The sequence below is a fragment of the Macrobrachium rosenbergii genome, chromosome 37 (assembly GCF_040412425.1).
Source record: "Macrobrachium rosenbergii isolate ZJJX-2024 chromosome 37, ASM4041242v1, whole genome shotgun sequence".
Lineage (NCBI taxonomy): Eukaryota > Metazoa > Arthropoda > Malacostraca > Decapoda > Palaemonidae > Macrobrachium > Macrobrachium rosenbergii.
In genome coordinates, this window is record NC_089777.1 from 13,001,787 (window position 1) to 13,026,674 (window position 24,888).

Genomic DNA, 24,888 nt, shown 5'->3' on the forward strand with positions numbered 1-24,888 from the left:
AACTTCAGTGCACCTTCTAGTTCATTTTAGTGCTCTGTCAACTGCTACATCAAATACTTCAGTTCCCTGCATCTCTGACTAATGGGTGACCTAGTATTTGGCAGAAAAATACAATATCATTAAATAATTTTCACATATTTTCTTCATTTGTTTTCTGGTCTAATTTAAACAAACTAACCATTTCTAAACACCTGCAAACATATCAAGTAAAGTGGAGTATTTGCAGTTACTTGAAATCTCATGAAAACTAAAGAAATTTGTTGCACCATACACTTGCTTTCTTCTAGTATGTAACCACCAAGGTAAAATATCACAAGGAATTTATTACAGCTTATTTTACTGGAATAAATTTCTTGTCTTTTTTATTTGACATTCATACCACTAACGCAACCATTTTTCCAAATAAATTCAAGATTTCTGATCATACATCTATAACCACAGCATGGACTTGGTCCATCTTAATTTGATAATGATTTATGTACACCATATTCAAAAACCTAATAAGTATATTCTACCTAAATCATGCTGAAAATCTGCTCTCTCTTACCATCTAAACACACTTCGGCTACAAAAGCAACAACTTGTTCTTACCTTTAAAGGAACAGAACTGATTTATTCTTTTAAAAAGTGGAAGAAAATGTTCTAAGGATTGCGTAGTATTCCACCAAATCCACAATTAAAAGTCATTCGGACACCTGTCACCCTAAAGCAAGAAGTAAAGCTCAGTGACGCCATAAAAAATTAACACAGGCAAAGAAGGAAGTCATACAAAAAGACCATTATAATATGGGGTTTCAGAGAACATGGTGGAAGAAGTGATTCACAAAGCCAAGGACAAGGAATCATGATTGTGAGAAGATGGGCATCATGGAATTTACATTTCATAAAAGTTATTGTAAAAGAAACCTTGCACATGAAAATGTAATTTGTAAATCTACTTACATCTATTTATCACAAGGTAATTTCTTAGAAACCAGTAATGATACAGTAATAATGCTCTCACTTTCATACTCGATTTGAATGTTGCTGAACTGAGTGAATTACATCTAAGCATACATCACAATGAGGCTTAATAACGCATAAAAAAATCAGTGAAGGTCAGTACCTACCAACATGAACTATAAAGTACTAGCAAAGAAATCAATTTATGACCTTAATGATGGCCAACCCTTTTAAAAAATTTTTACAAGGTAAATCAATGTGCACAAATCTGAAGGTTTGTGATTCTCATTCCAAAAAATTTCCTTTCTTTATAAGACTTCTTTTGTCTCCAAATGCAATGCCTTACAACTTTTCCCCTCTTCCTAGTCTGTTCATGTTCATCATTTACAATCCCTTGAAGCTAACAGTCCATTTTCCTAATATGTGAGAATATGGCTGACAGAATGCCTTCCGTAATAGGGATGTGAGCAATATTTATAAGAATAAATGTTTTTGGTTGGCATAACACCAGGTTTTAACCTTTATTTGTCCAATATGTACAATATTATGATTAACACTTCAGATTAAATTCTTGTTAGGCAGTTGAAATAAGGTCAAAGTTACATGAATGTACACTGTATTTTATAAATTAAAATAAAATTAAAACTAATTATAATAAACCACGAGAAACTACTTCACTGCAAGGGAGGAGAGAAGTCCACTAAAAGCACATGCTAGGATTCATGCCTCTGCTACAATACTTAATTGTTTTCATTTCATATTTTTATTTAGTTTTATGCATAGATTAGCATGCACAACATACATATCACAAACTTTTTTTTTCATATTTCCAAAGTTAAAAAATCATTATTTACAAAGATTAACTGTTGTGCTCAAGTCTTCTTCCATTCATGGAAGCACTTAAGATTAACAAAGAAAGAGACAGCCTACTTATGTTTTTAATGTGTTTCCCTACTTTTACGAATGATTCACATGTAAACAACACGACGCAAATACTTAAAAAAAAAAAAGCTTTCTGAAGAAAGAATTCATCTACTTCTACTCTTGACAGCTCAAAGAGAGGGTGATATCTCTAATCCTGTTCAAAATGTATTTGTTACATGGTACAACGGGTGTTAACTTCTAATGCTAGAATATGAAACATTTCAAATCAGAATAATTTTATAACATCACTTTCACTCCAATCCCTGTTCCAACTTACTAGACTAATTACTCAATCCATTTGATGGAATTACATTGTTGCACTCATTCTTTTGGGGACTTCTATGTTACTACTGAAATTAAAAATACAGCTATGTTATTATTATCAAAAATACAAGATTGCAACCTTCTGTCAAGTTTCCTTGTGCACTTTGGGCTCCTGTGGGTTGCATTTTCAAGGGAGGCTCACATATTGCATTTTTTGCTTTTCTGATTTACTTCCAAAAGATGGGTTCACTCTATATGAATAAGTTTTGCATATTAAGAAGGATTTCCTAATTCTGAGCCTACCTCACATATTAGGAACTTGCATACAGGAAGAATGGACTGTGTGTAGAGAATGGACTTGTCTGCTTAATATTAATATAAAATGAATTTTTACTTGTATATAGTGATATCATATGTCAATCTTTTTAACTGATGAGACAAAAGGAAACATCAATCACAAGGCTCTACACTATCTTCCTACTTGTAGAAAATTGAGCACATAATGCAAGGTATTTTTCTATGAATAAATTCACATGATGATACATATCGCAGTGAAATGGTACTTAACCATATAGACAGAGTAAATATCAAAAGTAGATCACGAATGCCCATCACGATAAAAAAACGATAAAAAATAGAGCAAGAGAACATAATCTCACAAAATCTTCCACTCAAAAGTTCAACCCAAAACAGATGAACAATTCAACATGAATCTTTGCAAAACAAATCCAAAGGTCTTTCTTGCATCAGTTACTACTAAATTTATCATAACAGCTGTTTTCTTCAAACTTGCACTGACAAAAACTAGAACTTGATTAGAAAATCAGAAATTGTATGTTATTAATCCCACCAAAATTGTCTTTTATATTCTTTAACAGGCCTGTGATGAACTGGGATGTACAGGCAATGTTACAGGGCATGTTCAAGTTTTATTTTAGTAACAATAGTCAACCAAAAATAAAATATTTATTTCCATTATGCCCAATTTTTAAGCAAAACATGGAACATTCCAGTTGACTGCAATAAAAATACAATAATCCTTGTTTACCGCATTCAGTTTCACTAAACAACTGATATTTATACACCACAACATGAACAGTCTTTAATCACAGCATGTATATCGATCACTACAATTACTCTGTTCTTGTTATTTTATTTACCGTTTATTACCATGAGCATCAAGTTTGAATATGAAGAACAAAGACCTGTACTTATTTTTCTCAGGTGAATCACTGATGAAATTGGCAAAAACACATGTAATGAAACCAGTGATTACAAAACTGCAAAACCTGCCAATAAGTAAAACTTTAATTAAATACCACATTAATAAAATAACTGATCAATATTTGAAATTCTTTGCCTTCAATAGTGAAATGCTGGAAGAAGCTAGTTGATGTTTTGTAAGAAATCACAATGTATCCTTTTAACCACTGCTATCTCACTCTCAGTCACATTATCAAGAACACAGGTGACGCAAAAATGTAAGTCTGGGGATTCCTGTTCCCAGTTTTACAAAAATACTTTCGTGCTTTGAGGTCCCAAAAAAGAAAGTAAGTTTCAAAGAACATTCCTTCTCAATGAAGGCTTTGCCAAGGTTGTAATCCATTATCATCACTCAAGCTGTTACTTCAGGTTTTCATTTAAAGGCAAATCATGTCTGATGAGTTCTTGCTGTTTCTATCTTGTGCATTTTCTGAATTCTTAACTGGTCTAAGCCCTAATTTAAACCCATCAGCATTTTTTCAAATCTTGCAACACATCAGTACCATATTACTTTTATCAATCTTGATCAGATGCCCAAAACATATCATCACACAAGAACCATAATCCTCCATCATTTCACTTCCCTTAGTCCAACCACTTTATGTAACCTTAATTATCTCTGACATGTTATGTTTAATGCAAAGAGTTGTGTTCACCCACTTTATCATCAGTACAGCAGTCACACAATCACTGTCAAACTAGCTTCCTTTTTAGTCACAATTACAAAGGTTTTGCCAATCTTTTTCTTTCCCCCTCAACTTGGCGCATTTAAGAACACTTCTGCTGTCAACACCAAGCCATCTGATTCCTCTTCTATACTTCCTTGTTGCTACCTCCGACATTTTGATATACAGTTAAAGGCCTAATGTCAGTTCTTCATGAACACCAAAGTTTATCAGATTCTCCTAACATACCAACAAATGTCTTCACTCCTGATTGTACTCAATGAATCTTTCTGGTAGTAAACTCTCTTTGAAATGCTCATTTAACTGCTTGTCTTGGTACAGGGTATGCCTTCTCAGAATCTACATATACATGAATGAAAATTTCTGAATAGTAATATTGCTGTAGTTGCCTTACTGCGACCATCTAGGTGACTGACTTCATGGGGCTAAGATTACTCCCACACTTTCATAGAGTGTCCAAGCAACGCTGTCTAAAATTTTTCAGCTGTTGTGCTTCACCTTTTCAAATTTATAATTTACACCTTCCATACACTCTAACAAACTCTTATAATGTCTGATTCTCTAGCTACTTTCAACAAACCAAGTAATTTTATTTATTCATAAGAAATCGAAATGCTTATTCCAAGTGTGCTTCCACAAATGAGCAAATAAATCCTCCTGCACATGAAAAGAAGTGATGAATATATTATATACTACACATTAAATAGCTTAACAAGACCACAGAGTAATTCCTGCCACTCCCACGTGGCTTATATGAAGGCTTTGTTTTTAAATTAAGAACAAATTTGAGCAAGGTAGGGTTCAAGAAGTTGGACAGCCAGGTGAATAAGCCATCAAAGTGAACAGATGAAAAGTGAAACACCAAAAGCAATGTTGTTGGGGTCAAAAGGAACTATATACACAAAATTGTGAGCAATATTTAGTTTACCGTTCAAAACACTTCTGGCATTAACTGGCATGAACTCCCCAAAGGAAATATATTACAACTTTACTAATTTGTTCCTAAGGTCACCAGATTGTCAGCCCATTAACTATTTACATTACATAACAGACTTTTGTTATGAGAGATAAGAACACTTTTCATAAAAATACTAAAAACAAACCCAACTCTAATCATCTAACAAAGGCATGAAGTTGTTAAAACAAAAATTTAACCATGCATTCCTGAAATTACACCAAAGAATATAAGCAAAGAACTATGCACTAGACCATCTCTATTTAATAAAAAGTCCTCCATAAATCTAGGCCCTGAAGGCCCAACAATTCAGAAGAGCCATATCATTTACAATGACAAGAACTATGGGACCTGGTTACCATACAACCATGCTCAAATGCTCAATAATGCACAGGGCTTGGCCTAAAACTTCCATTTAAGCAAGATGATAAAGTCTGAGGGATTTGAATGTATCCTTGGCATATTGGAAAAACTCACAAAATGCTGACAAAATTCTAAGCAGAGTCAAGTGAAACCTTTTGTATCACTACAGCAAGGAAAAGCTGGTGATGTATAAAAGCTATATGTAGTGCCACAAAACTTAAACAATAATATCACAAAACATCAACAATAATATCTACTAATAATGGTGACAAAAACAGTCAAAATCCAGTAAAATGTCAGTGTAACTGAGAGGAAAAAATTTGACCAACTGTAAGGCTTAAGGTTATTTTGAAAAGTTTCAATTTCAACTCCAGCTATTAAAGTATTTTTACTGGAAAGAATACGAATATTTAACAAATGGTAAAAACCCTTTTGAAATAAAATTGCTGCACTCATCAGCTAGTACGGCATTCATGATGGGACTTTTGGAAAAAATGTCTATTTCCTGAACAATGGTTCAATTCCCCTTCTAAAGTACTTCTTAGAGCTTTGCAATCAAGCAATAATGTGGTCTTGAGGTAACAAAAACCATGATACAGTACCAACTTGTGTTGGTGGAGTCTCACAAAATAATTCCCTGGGTAAGAAAAAAGATTTCCTAAATAATAAGTGCAAATCACAAGCTAAAACTGTAGCAAACATGAGACAATAATAAATTACTGGTAAATGAAGATGCAGTTCATACCCAACTTTTCAGACCAAATAACAGCAACCTACACAAGTAGTTAACAAGAAATTTATAATTTTCAATAATGACTTTCTCTGACATTTCAAATTACCTCTCCAAAATGTATGAAATCCCTGAAAAATATATGGTGCACTGTTCACATTCAATTTCCTATTAAACCAATATCTGCTGTAAATTTTTAGTACCAAATAGGATAAAAGGTTTCGTGAATTGGTGACATGTCAAAGGTAACCTCTCAAAAATAAGGAGCTAATTAATTTGTCAATTACTACTCCAAGCCGACTCTTCAACTTTTTTACTGCAATTTTCATATACAGCACTGTACATTACAAATTATGTAAGGAATACCAGAACTCTCAAGAATTACCATCACTTGTGTGCTTTTTTAACAAAATCTTGATGGGTCTATGAGCTATTCACAAAATGGTTCATATTACACAGTGTGAAGCTTTAAAGGAGAAAGCCTACATACTGCTGCACAGTAATTCTATGTCAACAAATTCTTGTGAAATACATGTTAATCTTCTGCAAACAATATCAAAATATTCAACCTAATCATTAAGTGAAACTATTACTATCAATGAAAATTTTTAAAATTCAATTAAAATAGTATACCAACTTGGGCACTGCCTCTTATCAATAAAACTTTCACATACACAATGCATTTGTTGCTCTATTTAAATTCATATTATTCCTTTAATGGTTTTAAAAAATTCCATCTAGTAACTAATATTTCCTTCACATACTAATTTCTCCTAATTTAGTCATGAAAAACACTTTTCAACTTAGCATGAACAAGTTCCCCTATCTTGTCTGGAGGGTTAAAAACTTAAATTAAGCATCTCATTAATTATATTTTGGCTTATATGGGTTCCTTGTTTAGGGAATAATTAACTATAAGTGTTAGCTGATGCCTCAAGACATTTTTACAAATGAATATAGCAAAATTATGTTGCTTCAGAAATAAATGACAAAACAAAAATTCTGATGTTACACTCCCAAAAGTTGTGGCAGAAAGCCTGCCAACACTAACAACATCAGTACACAATGCCTTTGAATACTTACATATTTATAATTCCCAAAACATACCTATGATAATTCCCCAACTATACAAAATCTATTCTTGATAAGGATTAAAAAAGTAAGACTTACTTCATGAGATCCAATTTAATACATAACCAATATCTACTTTCTAGAGTTCGCCAGTTTAAATGAAAGAATTGTTATAAACTGTATTTGGGAACTTGATTCACACTAGTTTAGATGTCTAAACTTATGCAGCTTAAATGAAAATACAAAATTATTCACTAAATATTAACTTGTCATTTATCTGTTATTTTGTATTTTCTTTGTTACCAAAATGACCAGAATGCAGAAATTCTAAAAAGCAAAACTTGCCAAAATCTGTCCACATCTTTACAACGGGTTTCAAGACAAAATAATAAAAGCAAACATTAAAAAAATGACACTGCTCTAATTGTACTTTAAATATCAAGACTCTTAAATTATTAATCAGATGCAATTTACTTAAGAGTCCCTTCCACGGTAATAAGGCATTCAAAAATCCAAAACAATGCAAAATTTTCCACAAAATATACCAAAATGGATGCCTTACATATCAATCACTGATACAAATCTATTTGTACAACTCAAAACTTCATTTAGGTAAAATTCATGATATTAACACATACTAAAGTACAGTATTGTTGAATCAAAAAATATATCCATCTCTAATAGCATAATGCAATGTCCACAGGACATAATTTTCATAAGTCTCATATGGAAGCATTGGGGGATAAATCTTCCAATTATTTAAATTGTTATATCCATAATTATGAATATTTGTACGTCCTACTTCAAACAAATTCCACTACAATTCGTGAGCTCCAGGAAATGGTTTCTAAAATTCCAAAGATCAGACAGTAACAAAAGTCAAAATACTGCTTTACCAAAATCCTCTGAGAACTACAGTGCAGCACTATATTTTTTTTTATGTACAACAAAAATCCTTAGAACCAGTTGTCAGCTCCATACCAGTTTCTGCCTCCTCTATTGGGGTTTGGACCACGGAATCCTCTACCTGAGGGGCTATAAGGAGGCGTTCCACGATGGCCCCTACCTCTACCACGAGGAGAGTTAAACACTGGACCACTGAAGTTCCAGCCCCCCCTAGGACTATGTGGAGAACTGAATCTCTCCCCCCTACCCATTCCTCCAAATTGAGACACTCCCCGACCACGGTTCATAAAACGGGGGTTAGGTCCCCCTCTTGGGCCTCGCAGTTTCTGCTGATTAAATTCGCGGTCTAAATTTTTCATAACGTCTATCACATCAATCATATTGCCCCCGGTAACATTACGAGATGTGTTAAAATCTTTATCTAAATTTCCTCTGGAACCATTTTTGGCAATAAGAGTGGGAATATGCTCCTCATTTTTATTACTACTACTGCCACCACTTTGGTTTTTCTCATCCAACAATGTAGCGTCATTATTTGCACTATGTGTTGGTCCATTATTTATTTCATCACTTTTTTGATTCACAAATTCTGAAGATTTATCAGGATCTTCATTTTCATCTGACTCACTCCTTTCATCATGATCATCTTTAAACGGTGAATCATTATCATTTTCAGCATTAGTAAGAACCTTAACATTACTGCTAACTCCTACACAACTATTAGAACCGACATTTTTATTTGCACTATTTAATGATGAAGCTCTACGCATTTGTGATAATATGCTTTCCACCTCTTTAGCATTTATTGACATAACACTTTCCGAAACATCCACATCTTCACTTGGACTTATGTTTCCAGAGTTTCCAACAATAGATGTAATAGGCTTTACATCTTTTTCTACATCAATTTTTGATGGTATAGAGTTTACACTCTCAACTTCAAGTTTTTCACTTACCTTCTTCTCTGGGCCACTACCTGGTAAATCTTCATCACTATGCACATCCTTTCTTTCTTCTGCAATCTTCTTTTTCGAGTCACCCTGGTTCACTTTACCTTCAGAATGCTTTTCTCGAGGTTCTCTACCTGCATTATTAGCATCTTCCTTTACTGATTCATCACTGATATCCATATTGTCTTCTGACTCCGAGTTACTTATATCCATATCTGAACCAGATTCTGTTCTACCCTGCTTTAAGCCTGGCTTTTTAACTCTAAGATCTTGATCCATTTCTGAGGAAAACAAGGACTTGATAGAAGGTATTGGGGCTGGTGAAGGCTTGGGCTCTTCTGAAAGACTACGGTAATTATAACAACGGTAGTCGCTGTCAACAGTATTAGGCTGAATACTGACCAGGTTGGTTCTATGATCTTCAGACACAATCTCCCTTAAGTTGCTCCTGGGGGCACAAAAGACTGGAGGTAATGGAGGGGGGGCAAGTGATCCAACAAACCCTTTCTCATAAGGTGGTGGTGAAGATGGAGTGTCTGAATTTAAGGCTTCCAACTCTTCATTGCCAGGAGGTTCTCCCCAGTTACGGTCATCAGATTCATCATCGTAATCAGACCAACTCTGACCATAATTTCTCCCACCTGAATCATAATCTGCTCCAGATGAGGAAATTTCATTTTCCCCTAATTCAGGTGGTGGTGGTGGTGGAGGTGGAGGTGGAATCCAAGTTGGAGCTGTTCCTGTATCAAAAGGTGGAAATGCAAGGGATTCAGTACCAGCAGCAGCAGATGCTGCAGTGGTGGTAGGGGGAGGTGGTGGAGGTGGAGGAGGTGGAAGAGGTGGACAGTAAGATGATTTGGAGGCATTTTCTGGAGTGACAGCATAAGGAGGAGGCTGATAAAGTGGTTTAGTGGGAGTGTAAGGAGTTTGAGCACCAGCCCCAGAGGGAGTCGAAGCAAAAGGTGCCGGAGAGTCTGTAGCAGGAGGATTTGTGGGTGGCAAGGGTATTGAGAGATTTGGCGGTGGACGGCTCAGATCAGGTATGGGAGGCTGCACAACTGGTGTTGATGGGGCTTTGACAGGCTCAAACGGACTTGGGGATGTAACACTACTCCCACTGCTTAGAGATTTACTAAATACTTTACCAAATGTATCCAACAGTTCTGCTGCACTCATTGGCTTCAAATCCTGAAAATAGAGGAAGAATATAATGTTTAAATAAAAAGCCTCCTGAGTGAGCAAATATCCTAATGCAGTATAGTTAACTGCTCTTTCTATAAATAAGAAACACAATCATTACTGCTTTTAACACCATCAGTAAAATCATGTTTAGAAAAACTACATACACCAGGATGACTGAACAATAAATGTTAGTCAAGATACAGAAATATTTTTCATCACAAATACAAAATATTAACAAATATAACACGCAGACATATATATTATTTAATCTGATACATTACTTCAAGTACAGGCAGTCCCAGATCACGGCAGGCTTGGTTAACGGTGGTCTGGTTTTACAGGGCTTGTCTCAGTGACGAAAATCGGCAATTTTCAACGCCAAAATCGCCAATTTCCACTTAACGGAGCCGATAACTGGGTACTGGTGCCGATACATACCTAACAGAGGCGTTGATAACCAAAAATCGGCGCTTTTCGGTGCTGATAAGCCCCAAAAAAGCCCTGAAATCGCAATTTTTGGTTATCATCACACCCTCAGAACGGAATCCCCGCCAATAACCAGGGATTTGCCTGTATCAATAATTGTGTAGTTGAATAACTTGATTACAGGCAGTCCCCGGCTAACGGCGGGTTTTCGTTCCCAGCCGAGCGCCGATAACCGAAAATTGCTGATAACCAAAACATCACAAAAATTATGGTAATAAATGCCGTTTATGTCATAAGCACCAATAAACCGCTTAACGGCACCGTTAACCATTTACTGACACCAATAAACTGCTTACTAACACTGATAAACTGCTTACTGGCACCGATAAACTGCTTACCGATGCCAATAGACTGCTTACCGCCACAAAAAATCTGGTTAACGACGTAGTTAGCCAAGCGTCGTAAAACCGAAATGCCATTAATCAATGCCGCCGATAAGCAAGGACCGCCTGTATTCCTACAACTTTGCCAACCAAGGTTTCAAGAACTAACTAACAGCAAATAAACAAATACAAAACAAGCAAATCTCTACCTTCGGTATTTGTAGCGTTGTGTCATAGGAACTGTTGAGAGAGTGGGAGAAATCCCGGTCCCTGGTTTTATGAGGGTAATCTCTCTCTGATCCCACGTGATCCCAGCTGCTACTGCGATAATTATCTCTCGCCTCTCCAGCACCTGTATCATGGGAATCTCTAGAGTCTCTGGAACTCCTTGAGCTCCTACGCTCTCTTGAACTGTACTCCCTGTGATCGATATCCCTATCCCATTCCCATTCATCCCTCATGTCCTTGCGTTCTTGACTATCCCTTCTACTACTGCTGCTCAAATCATGATTGTCTCTTCTTGTATCCAAGTCTTTTAGGCCTCTGGATTCTTTCATGTCCCACCTACTAGGAGGTTTAATATGGTCTCGGGAGTCTCGGCCCTCACTCCTCTCCCGAGGCTCATCTAAGTCTTTAATTCTGATGAAGTCACGAGATTCACTGGATTTCCGTCTTTCAGAGGTTTCCCTTCCAACAGAACCAGCTTTGCGGGAAAGTTCCCGTTCCATAGAGTCTCTTGCTGGAAATTCTCTCTTAGGGATTTCTACAACATCATCATCCGATATATTCTCTTTTGAAGAATCCACATCTTTTATCTCCATTTCCAAAACAGCAGACATAGACATCTCTGGCATGCTCTTCAATGGAGATTCATCATTTCTGTGGAGAGCTGAGAGACGACTATCCAGATTTCCTGAAGAGTTAAGAGCATCTTTGGCAAATTCAGCAAAAGCTGACGAGTTCATGAAAGAATTCACACCTGGAAAAGTTACAGTAAGTTAACCATATGGCAGATCACATTAAACGCAAGAGGAAAAATTACAATCTTCAAAATGCTTGTGAGCAATGCATGCATCAATAAATACATCTTTCAGTTTATTAGAAAATTAAAAAATACTTAGGAGATAAGGTTTAAAAGATCTGAGAAATATTTACGATTTCTAGTAATTTTTGCTTGCAGTGTGCATTTACATATAGCCCAGACATATTCCAAAAAATGACGTAAAGAGTAAATTTTAGCCGTAGTTCACACACACAATAACTTCTACAAGTTCATTTTAAGAGCATAAAATAATGTGGGTATTAGTATATGAATACACTGGAAAATCATACAGTATAATAAAAAATAGACATTTCTTAAAATTCAAACTTGTATAAATTATTACGTTCCTGATTCACACCTCAATAATTCTGCTTTGTGCCACTACCACTTGTCAAGCAAGTGATGCTGCTTTTGAAAGACTGGTGGAAGTTCAGTTAGGATTTCTTAGTACATTATTACCATACATCTAACATACAGACCAAAAGATGTTGACAAATCGACAGTGTCTACATGAACTTAATCTCTACACTTCATCAGGATAGCATCCTTGGTCTTGTACAACTTATAATGTATATGTACAAGTAGCTTGGCATAGACACCAAGCTAATCATCAAAGCAGATGAGGCTACTTTGTTTGCACTGATACTCTCTTCTGATATAGAACTGTGGTTACTAAGTCTCTTAAGATTTAGCTAAAATTAGTGCATAAAGAAAGTTATGAGGAATGACGTTAACCCCTAACAAAACTCAAAAATATAGCTGGTAGTAGGTCTACAACACTGAATTCCCCTCTCTCATATATTTCATTGACAAACATTAAAAAAAAAACAATGTACACTATTATGCATGACCATGTAGCAATCTTTAAAATGGATGACTACACTTACTTAAAATACTATACGTTGCACTAACAGAAGTCCATGTTACTACTACCAATCTTACTGAGTGAGAATCTAACCACCTTGTGAGTTACCTCTAGGAAGTACAAAGTTGTTCATGTTCCTGCCACTAAAACTTCGATATTATCAAGAATATGCTTAAAAAATAAATATGAGAAAGAGCTCCACTATACTGACATACTAATCCCATGCACCACTCTCAAAACTTGTCTCAGCTAAAGAGAAATTGTAACCTAACACTTGCTGTAGATAGAAAATATTTGGGTGGGAAATCATCTGGATATACCTTCCCTGGGGTACTAAGTTCTTCAAAAATAGAATCAGGTTGCTCTGCCTAGGCAAAGGAGGTCATCTCCATTTTTGGTATGGACAGAAGGTTGATAGAGCCCTGTACCAAAGATAAGAGGAAGAGGAGTATCTTACTCTCCAATAATGGTGGATGAAAACTAGTCAAGGTGAGGGACAGCAGAAATCAATGAAGTACAACTTGTGTTCTTCATGCCCTCTTTGCTCAGTTTTCTTAAATACCCCCATTCAGAAATCATGCATGACAAAGTATACACAAAAAAATAGGATAAATTCCAACAGGCACAAGTAGAACATAGATGTCTGTACAAACAGCAGAAAGAGCGCTTGATGATGGAGTTTGAGTGGCAGTTCACCACGACTCACCCACTGACCAACAGTTAACTGTACTGTAAAAAGTTTCAACATCTGATGTCAGCAACTGCTGAGGAATAATCCTACCTAAAAGGCATAGGAACCGGCAATTATGAAGAACATTTTTCATTATGCATTATCACACAGTGTTATACAATCTCTCTCTCTCTCTCTCTCTCTCTCTCTCTCTCTCTCTCTCTCTCTCTCTCTCTCTCTCTCTCTCTCTCTCTCTCTCTCTCTCTCTCAGCCATGAAAAAAGAAACAGTGAAAATTATTATTACACTATGCTCTCTAGTATAAGGACATTTACAAACTGTGGCATCAAATACAAACACCACAAGTGTGCGTATGGGAGCAAAAGGAGACAAGTCATATACAGTAAGCTCTGAGGCCAACCTAAAACACAGATGAGTGAAACTATGGATAAGGTGGTGACAAATACTCTACAATGCAAAACGAACTATAATACTATGCATAAAGAGAACACATTACCTGGCTGAGCAGTATCTGGTAAAGATAAGTCTTCATCATCACTATTCTCAGGTGAGGGAGCATCAGGAGTTGGTGAAGGTACTGGACTAGGATCTGGGAGCGATTTAATTTTCTCTAATAATTTTGTCTTTAAAGTTTTCACACGGTTTCCAAAACTTTTGTATGCCTGTGGGGAAAAAAAAAGGAATTAAAAACATAACAAGCATACAATGCTTAATTCTTTGCTATTACTAATTCTTTTTTATTTTGTACCAAGAAATACTGACAATCCTAGAAAAACTGACTATGAAGTCCAACATGCCCCTCTACAAGTGAGAGGCTACAAAATGAAACAATTAATGACAATAAGCAATTACATCATATTTTAAAAGTAATTTGTAATTTTCTTAGGTGTACAAACTACAGCCTTTCATATAGGGATATCCTTTGGTGCGAGCTGGAATCAGTCATTGAAAACTTGGTAACAAGGTATTTAATAGATGGAGATGGCGGGGTGAGTGGGAGAGTTTCCATCACCATTATACAGTACAGGCAGTCCCCAGGTTATGCCGAGGGTTCCGTTCTAGCACCGCAGCATAAGCCAAAAAGTGGCGTAACCAGAGACAGTAAAAAATCGTAAGAAAACCTTACTTTTAATTGTCTGGGTGTCTTGAAAATGTTGTAATCTGCATTTTTATTGAGTTTTTCATCAAAAAAGCTCCAAATTTTGACCATTCTACCATTTTGGAGCCATATTTCTTCCATCGGATCAGTGTTGTCAGCAGTGTAAACCCGGAATAGCATTGTAACCCGGGAAATAATTTTTTATGAATATATTTGAAGAGCTTTGTAAACTCAGAACATTGTAAGCCAAGTCCGGCGTAACCCAGGGACTGCCTGTACTCACATTTCCTAAAGTTGCAGGGGCTAAGTGGGGTGGATTAGGTGGAATTATTAAAGTATATAAAAGGCTTTGATTTGTATACATGGGAAAAACAAAAATTACTTTGAAAATTTACTCATTCCCATGGAAATACAAACCATCGCCTTTTATACATGGACACTTACTCTTTAGAAGAGAGGTCAGTCCTCACAACTGACTGAGGCTGAGAACCACCATAGGACTGCCATGTTACCAGTTGCCTTGCAAACAGGGACTATGCTACCAGTTGCCTTGTAAACAGGGAATGTCCATGACTCCTGTATCCTCCTCATACGGTTAAATGGGTTGTCAGAATGTGTGCACTCTGAGTTGAGTACCCACAAAACTAAAGGATATTCATGCAAGGAAAAAAATTAGATGCTTCATGTCAGTAGGACGTTTAGTTCTGGCTATCACCAAGTAATGAGTTCCAGAGTCCAGACTAAACTCTACCATGTCTTCACTTGCCTTTGTCATAATGGAGAGGACAAGGGCAATGCTTCCCAATCACAGACAAGAGAAAGGTACAAGACTCAGCAGGACTGCTATCAAAACCTATTTCCAACCTAGACACTGCCACCACTCTGCTCCTAAACTCAGTAGACACTGAGTCACTTGACAGAGGGGAAGAACTGGCCCTCAAACTACCCCTCTCTCCTGCATGGCGAACTGCACACACAAGAAGTGGACAAGCTGAAAGGATACCTCTCCCTGGAGCAAGAGCACTCAAAAAATGGACACTCCAGAGAGTATGTAAAGCCACGCAGGGAACAGTGCAGGTTCCCTCATACACCCTTCCGCAGGGAACAGTGCAGGTTCCCTCCAACACCCTTCCGAATGTTGAGAGGTTGAGAAGGAAATCCTCCCGTTGCCACAATGAACCAAATCCAGAGATGGAGCCCAAAATAAGCATAACCCCTCCCTATGCAACTCCCACCCCCAACAAAGCCAGCAAATGCCTTTTATCCTCCTCCTTCTTCCCAAACCTGACCTATGGATGCAAATCTCAAACAGGACATTTCCTGCAAGCAACACAAAAAGAGTGAAGGTCAGTTGTTAAAGGGTGACATGGACCTCCCACAAGGACAGTCACATCCCTTGCAATGATGTTGCTCATGTTTTTTCTCTATTTGGATTTAAACATACAGCAAGGCAACAAATGCAAGAATGAACACACAATTAAATGGCAATGGGCAAATACTCATCCATAACACTCCAAGTTCCCAACTATCAAGCACAGTCATACGAACAATGCATTAAATACAGTACATGTCACGTCAAAATACCAAACTGCATTAGTAATGTAAATTTTGTGTAAGAAGTGGAGTGAGGCCACAGTGGGGTTGAAGTGACTGTGGATATTTTAGATTGTGTCAGGTCACAAAATTCCTTCAATATATCTCAAGTATTTGTAGTTCATCACTGTCACTGATTTTACTTCTTATCACTACATTCTTCTCTTCATGTATAGTACAAACAGTATAACAGTACGTGGTGGGAAAATAAAGAATACTGTACTGTACTAAAAAAAATTCAAGTTGTAACTCACCACCTGACCCTCACTCCAGGCCTGCATGTTTTCATCAGTTACTAATCTCATTTTAATTCCAATTGATAAATTAAATTAAATGCAAAAACCCCTGAACAACATCACAGTAATTAGGAAAAATTTTCATTAACATGCTTAAATTTACTGTAGTACAGAAAAATCAATGCAACACTATCAAACCCAAAAACAACAAAGTTTTTCTAATATAATTTACATCTCATGAATTAAGAACCTATATAAATTGAAGCAAAAGAATGACCAGTAGTAAAACTACAGAAACTTACATTGGCGACCATTTTCGCTTCTCCTCTTTGTGTTTCATAGAAGATCTCTGCCTGTTCCAGCAAAGTGACAACCTGAGTTCTTTCTTCTATTTCTTTCTGTACCGATGCTAAGTAGCATTCAAGGGCTACAACAGCTTCTTCAAATTCTTCCATTCTTTCTCTGCTAGTCCCACGTTCTATTGAGCAATGAAAAGGTAAGACTATTTAATATTCAATATGATAGCATGTTTAAAAAAGAAAAGAGCCCATTGTAACATATTAAGTATTACATACTTATTAACTTTGCAGAACCCATTTTGCTGTATCACCCTTGTAAACATATAATCATTTGATCCTTGAAATGGCATTCATAATTGTTTATTAAAAACAAATTTACCTATTAAAGCACTGCACCAATCTAAGCCCTTTCTAAGAGCCACATTTAATTTCTTTATTTATAATTCTTTAAAATAAAATTTAAAAAATGAACTTTTAATGTCCAATTTATTTTCAAGTGACTGCATTCAACCAACCTTTTACTGTCTGCCTAAGCTGATTGATTTCATCATCTGTGAGACTGAAGTCTTGATTTCTGAGATCAGTTCGAAGTGACTCTGTAGACTTTTCCAGGGCGACAACTGTTCGTATTCCCTCGACTAGCTGCACTGGCTGTAAACAGAAATTTGTTATTCCAAAAGCTATATATTGTAAAATATGCCATGCTAAAAAGAATCAAAACTGCCTTGACCAAATCATACCATTTCCAGAGATATTTATGAGTACAGGTCTTGAACTACTACCTGATCAAAAGTCGTGGTCCTCTTACTTTCATACTTGTTAAATTCACCCCTGTCTTAATCACTGTACAGTTAATGTTTTGTAGTCTAATAAGCTGTCTACAATAATCTGAAGAACTGGTAATACCAGATCAACTAACAACTAGGCTACTGTTCAAGTGTGATTACCAAGTAGTAAGTTTAGAGTGCCAATCTTTAGATACACTAGAAAATATTATTAACTAGTCATTTGTGAATATTAAGGTTTGCATCTGAGAAGTGATTTTTAAAAAATCTTAGGTGTGTCTTCAGCACCTTACAGGATTAATCATCTTCCTAACTTATTCTTGGAGACTCCAATCCGCCCTCTTGCTCCTACCCACTGGGTTGAACCCCTTTTCCAAGTCATAACTATTTTTTTAACAGACATGTCTTCAATGTCTTCTTGAATGACTAGTTTTCACTTGCTTTTAGCTACTAACACAACTCACTAAATATCCTGGGTTCCATGTCAGTTGCTGTGAATACCTTTGTAACATTTTCCTTTTAAACACTGCAACTAACATTTCAAAATAATAAAACTATTTAGTCAACATTTCTGCACTAAACCTAACATTTTAACAAACTGTTAAAAATATGTGAGTGTATTTGCTTTAAGTACTCAAAATTATTTACTGTACCTGGAAACTTGATAAAACAATTTCATTTTCAGTTGCATTAACGGTGCCAACATTCTCCACAATTTCAGTAAATTCTGCAATGAGCTTAGCATCGTATATACCCCGCTCTTCCCATATGTTGAAGATACGAATAATCTTTGGACGAATCTTTTCATCTCTGCAATAAAAGGTGTCCTTATTAGTACAGCAATTTCAATCATTCATAAAACTGTGTAAAATCACATATCTATTTTATAGTTTCATTGCAGGGTATTAATTAAATGTTAAACTGCTTAACACAAAGATAAGAGACATATTAAAACCCTTTGCCATCTATAAGCTAAAACTGATACAGTATGAACACTGTGCTCAATTCAAACTTACCCAAATTACCAATTCATTTTGATTCTGTACACTGAAAGTATCATTATCTAATGTTTTAACAAAGTTTTTTTTTTAATTAAGATAACCAAAAGAAATTAAAGTACTGCATGAAAATTATCTTGGACAATGATTCCTCCAGACAGTTATGGAAAAAATTAGAGTAGGATTATCATACCCAAGAGAGCTTTCAATGCTTACCTACAACATAAAAATAAGCAGCTCAGCAAGGAAGTGTAAATGAGTCAAGAACCTACACAACATGGACAAAATGGACAAAAATAAAGCATGAGATAGGCTCAATCCCCCATGAGGAAAAAGGTATACAGTAGATGGTGAAGCACAACTGCACAGGTTACAATAAATGACTAACCTGACAAGAGGAGCAGCTTCTTTGATGGCTGTAGCAAAATGCTGCACCATGTCAGGAATTTTCTTTCGTCGGGCATTTTGTACAATGTCGTTGCATACGTAAAACAATGTCAGCCGATGAGGTACTTTAGCTGTAAAGATCAGTATGTTCCAATGAAGTCAAATTTTTATTTCTCATACAATATCTAATAGTCTCTGGGGAAAAGCAAAAAGTTTATCACAAATCTTAATCTCTCAAATTTCTAGTTTTCTATGTTAAAAAAAAAAAGGGAGAGGAAGGACAACGTCAAAACGCTGTATACTCTAAACTCTTCAGTGTAAAATTAAGATGTTTGACTGTCATATATATTACTCCTATTTGCAGTTACCTACAATCAAGCTACATTTTTTCTTGATAATCCTTGTATCATAAAACTATCACTGTCATGACGTAGGCTAAGAAATGCAACAGGTGACATTCTAAGGAGCCCCAACAACGGACTTTCTCAATAAATTTGTTCTCTAAAAGCACTGCAAACTCCAGCAACATTAAGTTGCAGAAGTTGAACAGTTGCTAGCAGAGGTCAATACAAATGCATAAAAAATACAGGGCACAAAACAATTAAAGTGGAGGCCAATGTGAAGCTGAAAATGAAGTTTTCATAGTAAAACTAATATTGTAATACTTACCTGAACACCTGAATTAGCCTTAATCCCACTAACTAGCCCGAACAACTCTCAATTACCCATCCCACTATAGTGGGAATTTTAACAGCTGCAGGTAAAATCTTGTCACTTGAGCTACCATAATAAACGGTTGGCAACACTGACACAGGTGTGCTCCAACACGCCCCATTTTCATCAATTGCTTTATTCAAGGTTAAAATTGATGTGGGGAAAGGAGGGTGGGAATCATTCAGGTGTTCAGGTAAGTACTACAATATTAACTTTATCATGAAAACTTTGTATTGCAATACACTCCCTGAACACCTGAATTAGCCCGATTAACAACATTTAGAGGAGGAGGGATCAACTCTATTGCACGCCCCCTCGACAACCGCAGAGATGGTAGCTCACCAATCTGCTCTGCATAAGATATCCATTTAGCCATACACTCACCATATCAATCAATGCTTTCAGTGAAGATACATGTTGGAGAGTACTTTGATCGACAGTCAGGTCAGTACTCTCGGTCCATCGACCTCCCATGTGGCTCCTCAGAACCTCCCATGCATGGAGGAGAATGAGGCAGAGTGCAGAGCCACTGTCCCTCTGGGAGAACCATCTAAGTTTGTGGCACACCCCCTTTCACAACCGCAGAGATGGTAGTTCACCGATCTGCTCTGCATAGGATACCTATTTAGTTATACGCTCACCTTTTGGTGATAAGACATGCTGGAGAGTACTTTGATCGCCTATCAGGTCCGTACTGTCTCGGTCCGTCGACCTCCCATGTGGTTCTTCAGAAACTCTCATGTATGGAGGAGTATGGTGACCTCCCATGTGGCTATTCATAGCCTCTCATGTATGGAGGGAAATGAAGCAGTGTGCCGAGCCGCTGATCCTTCGGATATGGCCCGATGATCGACGAGCAAAGAATTATCTCAGCGCCGACGAAATAGCCTAGCCTACTAGAGCATCCCCTTGGACTCTTGTAGGGAAACTATCAAAGACTAAGATACTTAAAACGTACTAAACCTAAGTTCATTTGATTATACTATCACTGTTGCCTAAGAATTCTAAAGACTAAAAGGAATTCCTCTATTTGGTTAACCTAAGAATCTTCACACTAAGTGAATACCACCTCAACTAAATGAACGCACCCTAGATAATAGACTTCGCCACTACACGTGGACTAAGAGAATAACCCTCCGAACCTCCGCACTAAGTGAATACCACCTCAGCTAAATGAACGCATCCTAGATAGTAGACTTCGCTGCTACACGCTATGAGGCGAATCGAACGTCTCTTAAGTAAAGAAAGTAAACACTAAGACAGATTTCCAAGTACCTGCCTCCAGAATAGACAGCACTGAATAATTCCTTAGAAAGGAAGATGAAGTGGACATACTCCGAATACTGTTTGGTCGTGGAAATACAGAGCTGAGGACGACGAAGAACAACACTGAGAAGCCTGGGAAATCACCTCCCTCCTAAAGTAACTAATCGCATTCTTTGGCAGCGGATGGAGATTCCGCGGAGAGACTAGAAGTGTGTGGGGAAGCGGACAGAGTTTCCCAACCTTTGATACACAGACTTTCATGCTCGCACCGGACATAAAGATATCTCCGCTGGATCGCCGGAATGAACACCTGCAGATAAAGAACTTTAAAACAAATGAGGCAGAGTTTTAACCTCTGACTCTGTCTTCGTCACAAATTCCGGAAGACAGACAAATACGTATCATTTCTCGCATAGGAACCCAACCTAGACACTGCCTGAAGCTCACCCAACCCTTTAGCTGATGCTAAAGCCGTAGGAAAAAGCAACTTCTTAGTCAGTGTCTTAACGTTATAGCTTCAATGGGTTCAAAGGCAGGGGAGTGCAAGAAAATATTGAAGCACTTCCAACAAGTCCCACGGAGTGGTCCGAGTCGGCAAGACAGGACGTTCAATCTTAAAAGAACATAATAAATTATCGATTATCTTACTACTAGAGATTTCAGGAAGGTGGAAAGTAATTGTACCGCTAATCGTTGAGCGGTAGTCTGAAATAGCCGAATACGAAAGACCCTTGACTTTCTGAAGGAATAAAAGAAAATCAGCTAATTTGGTTATGGAAGATCTAGAGATGGAATGACCTTCCTTATGACACTAACTTCTATACCTTGTCCAGTTGAACCTGGTAAGGCTCACGGGTCAACTTTCTGAAGTTAAAAGAAAACTATCTAGACAGCTTTAGGGAGCCTGGACTGTCTAGCGGCTCTCTCTAGTCACCCTGCAACTAGGTACAGCACATGAGGGTTTGGATAATAATGGTGAGAATGCGGTCGTCTCAGAAGAAGTTTCACATGGGTAGGGGCATCGGAACTTCCGTAGGAAGCTCTAGGAGTTCCGGAAACCAAGCGTGTTATGGCGAGCAGGGAGCTATTATCATCATAGATGTCTTGACACTCTCCCACAATTTCCTTATTACCTGATGTATGAGACCGGGGTGGAGGAAAGGCATACACCTGCATGCGATTCCCATTTTGTAACATCACATTGGTGCCTATCGATATGGGGACCACCATTGGTGAGAACTAAACCGGAAGATGATGGTTTAATCACGTCGCGAATAAGTCCACAGTTGCTGGCCACTTCTGGAGAACCTGACATATTACTTCCAGAGCCAAAGTCCACTCTCCCCCCCACAATACCTGACAGGAGTGACTTAGCGAATCGGCCAGTACACTGAGACTCCCAGACATAAATTGGGTAAGAAGAGACACTTTTTGCTTTTCCCACCCTCTCAGGACACTCTGTGCTATAGTATTGAGTTCTGTTGAGCCTGTCCCCCGCCGAGTTCTTCAAATACAACACAGCAAGTAAGCTGTCGCTAAACACAGCCATTACTCTGTCGCGCACTAGGATTGAAAACAACTGAGGGCTTCCTTTACAGCCTTGATTTTCCCAAACCCCCTCAGAGGCCCAAGGCCTGGGTTTCCTCCAAGGTTGTTCCCCAAACTTGATCTGAGGCATCTGTAAACAGATGAACGTTGGGAAGAGGGGAGTTGATAGACCTTCCCGGTGTCAGATGCACTTCTTCTGACCACCACACCTGATCTAACAGGCAAGAACACACCCCTGAAGAGAGAGAGAGAGAGAGAGAGAGAGAGAGAGAGAGAGAGAGATTCTCTCTAAGAGGCTACTCCAAGCTGGTACTGGCTGTTCCCTGCTGGACAGGAACCCTTCTACTTGCTGAAGGACCGACTGGATCCTCAAACTGAGTAAATCGTCCTACGCTTAGAGAGAAGAGAAGAGCCCCGTCTATCAGAAGACACTACTGATGCTAAACGAACGTCCGCCTCCTCCAAAGCCTGTCTAACCCGATCAAACCAAACCTGCCAACACGAAAAAGAGGCAGGAGCTGGCTTAGTGTCATAAAAAAAAAAAAAAAAAAAAAAAAAAAAAGACTGAATTGACTAAATCAGGAGGTCCGGAACTCTTGTTTGAGGGTACGAAGAAGTAACATACTCAAGCATGTTCCGTAATCGTTACTGCTGGCAAGAGGACATTGTAAGTCTGCCAGAATCTCCTGCACCCCCGGATAAGAATCCTGTTCCGCAATGTCTGAAAGGTCTAAGACCGACAAAGGAGGAGGCACTGAACGAAGCTCAGACAACGATGAAGAGTCCGCAAGCAGACCACCCTAACCAGAACGTTGCGCACCCGCACCTGATTGGGTGTCCGGGCTGAATCCGCATGGTTGAAACCGCCGGGAAGAAGAGAAGGCTGAACCGAAAAAACCCAGAGCCGATTCCCCATTATAACCAAGGGGAAGACGAGTGAGAGTAGCCAAACCCACATTGCTAAACCCTGGGGGAGGATGCACAAACAAAACCACTTGCGGAGGGATGGAAGAAAATGAAGGTGATGAAAGCCGCGTACCACTCTAAGAAGGTACCGCAAGCCCTGCCAAAACCGCAGATTGCAAACCCGAACTGGAAGTGACAGGCAAACCCTGTGAAATACCTGATACTACCGGAACAGCCGCTTGAAGCAGAAGCAAGGGGTTGCGCATACCCGAAGGGATGGAACATGACACGCCTGTGGCCAAAATCTGCCGAAACTGTGTTTTCACCTGTCCGGAGGCTCCTGCCAGAGAAGACTGTACTGAGGAAGGAAGGGCGGGAGGCAGGGGAATAGCAGACACAAAAAATAAAAAGTTACCTGAGAGGAGGAAAGCCAAAGTTGAAGAAGGAGGGAAAACAGAAGATGCGGAAGCCACAGGAAAGACTGGAGCAGAAGAAGAAGAGACCGAAGAGGAGACTGAAAAAGGAGCAACAGAGAATGTGGGAGCAGGAGATGAAGTGACAGATAACCCAGAAGAAAACTTAGAACGAAAAGGACAAAAGGTACACTGAATCTGGCCCCCCTCAATAATCCTGAAACATATACGACATGAATTCTGGACACTACTGTGTCACATACACGCTAATATTAGAGAAACCATTCGAAAATTAACCTCTCACCATAGGTCTGTACCTGTTGAAAGACCAAGCAATTCTGCCTTATATTCCGCCACATCCAATTGCAAATCCCGCAAATTACTTTTAGAAGCCAAAAGGACACACCAGAATCTGCCACACTACATGGAGGAGTAGAAAACACAAAGAAGGGGGAAACTACAGTAGGAGATTCAAAAACAGTCGGAAGTGAGTTAGGAGCAAAAGCAGAAGGATTCTGCACCACCGTAACTGAAACACTGACTTGAGACTGAGCCAGACCGAAAAGAAGCGATGAAGGCGCAACTCTTGCCAGAGCACAAAAAACACTCAAACCCGAAACCAGAACCCGTCCAGGAGAACGACTCTGCACCCTTAATACCTTCTCCTCACTACCTAACCCAGACCTATCCTCCTTTATCACACCTAGATCTTGATCCTGACTAACATTATCAACATTAAATTTATCAATACTACAAGGGGGTTGGGGGGACCTTCAATGCCTGCTCTGCGCCGAGGTGGGCAGCAGACCCTACCCACTCGGAGGCTTGCGGTTCTGCCATTACCCTCAGCACCTGTTAGGGCTGGTTCTGGAACAGGCAGGGGAACTGAAAAGGAAGAAGGATTAGACATCCTAACACTACTACTATCCCTACATCCTAACACTACTACTATCCCTATCTGAGATATGTTGAAGAAGACTAGCTATTAAATTTTCCAGACTA

The 24,888-nt window shown here is 38.2% G+C and overlaps 1 protein-coding gene across 1 annotated transcript in view; it reads right to left on the minus strand.

The window, feature by feature from the left end:
- Positions 1 to 768: 768 nt before the first annotated feature.
- The window catches only part of LOC136825318 (uncharacterized), a 41,933-nt gene continuing 17,813 nt past the window's right edge, over positions 769 to 24,888 (minus strand). The window contains exons 3-9 of the mRNA XM_067081471.1: positions 19,041 to 19,170; positions 18,308 to 18,464; positions 17,385 to 17,520; positions 16,873 to 17,048; positions 14,139 to 14,304; positions 11,255 to 12,024; positions 769 to 10,242 (exon numbers count right to left, since the gene is read on the minus strand). Of these exons, the coding sequence (XP_066937572.1) occupies positions 8,155 to 10,242; positions 11,255 to 12,024; positions 14,139 to 14,304; positions 16,873 to 17,048; positions 17,385 to 17,520; positions 18,308 to 18,464; positions 19,041 to 19,170 (3,623 nt within the window). The 3' untranslated portion in view covers positions 769 to 8,154. The remainder of the gene's footprint in view (positions 10,243 to 11,254; positions 12,025 to 14,138; positions 14,305 to 16,872; positions 17,049 to 17,384; positions 17,521 to 18,307; positions 18,465 to 19,040; positions 19,171 to 24,888) is intronic.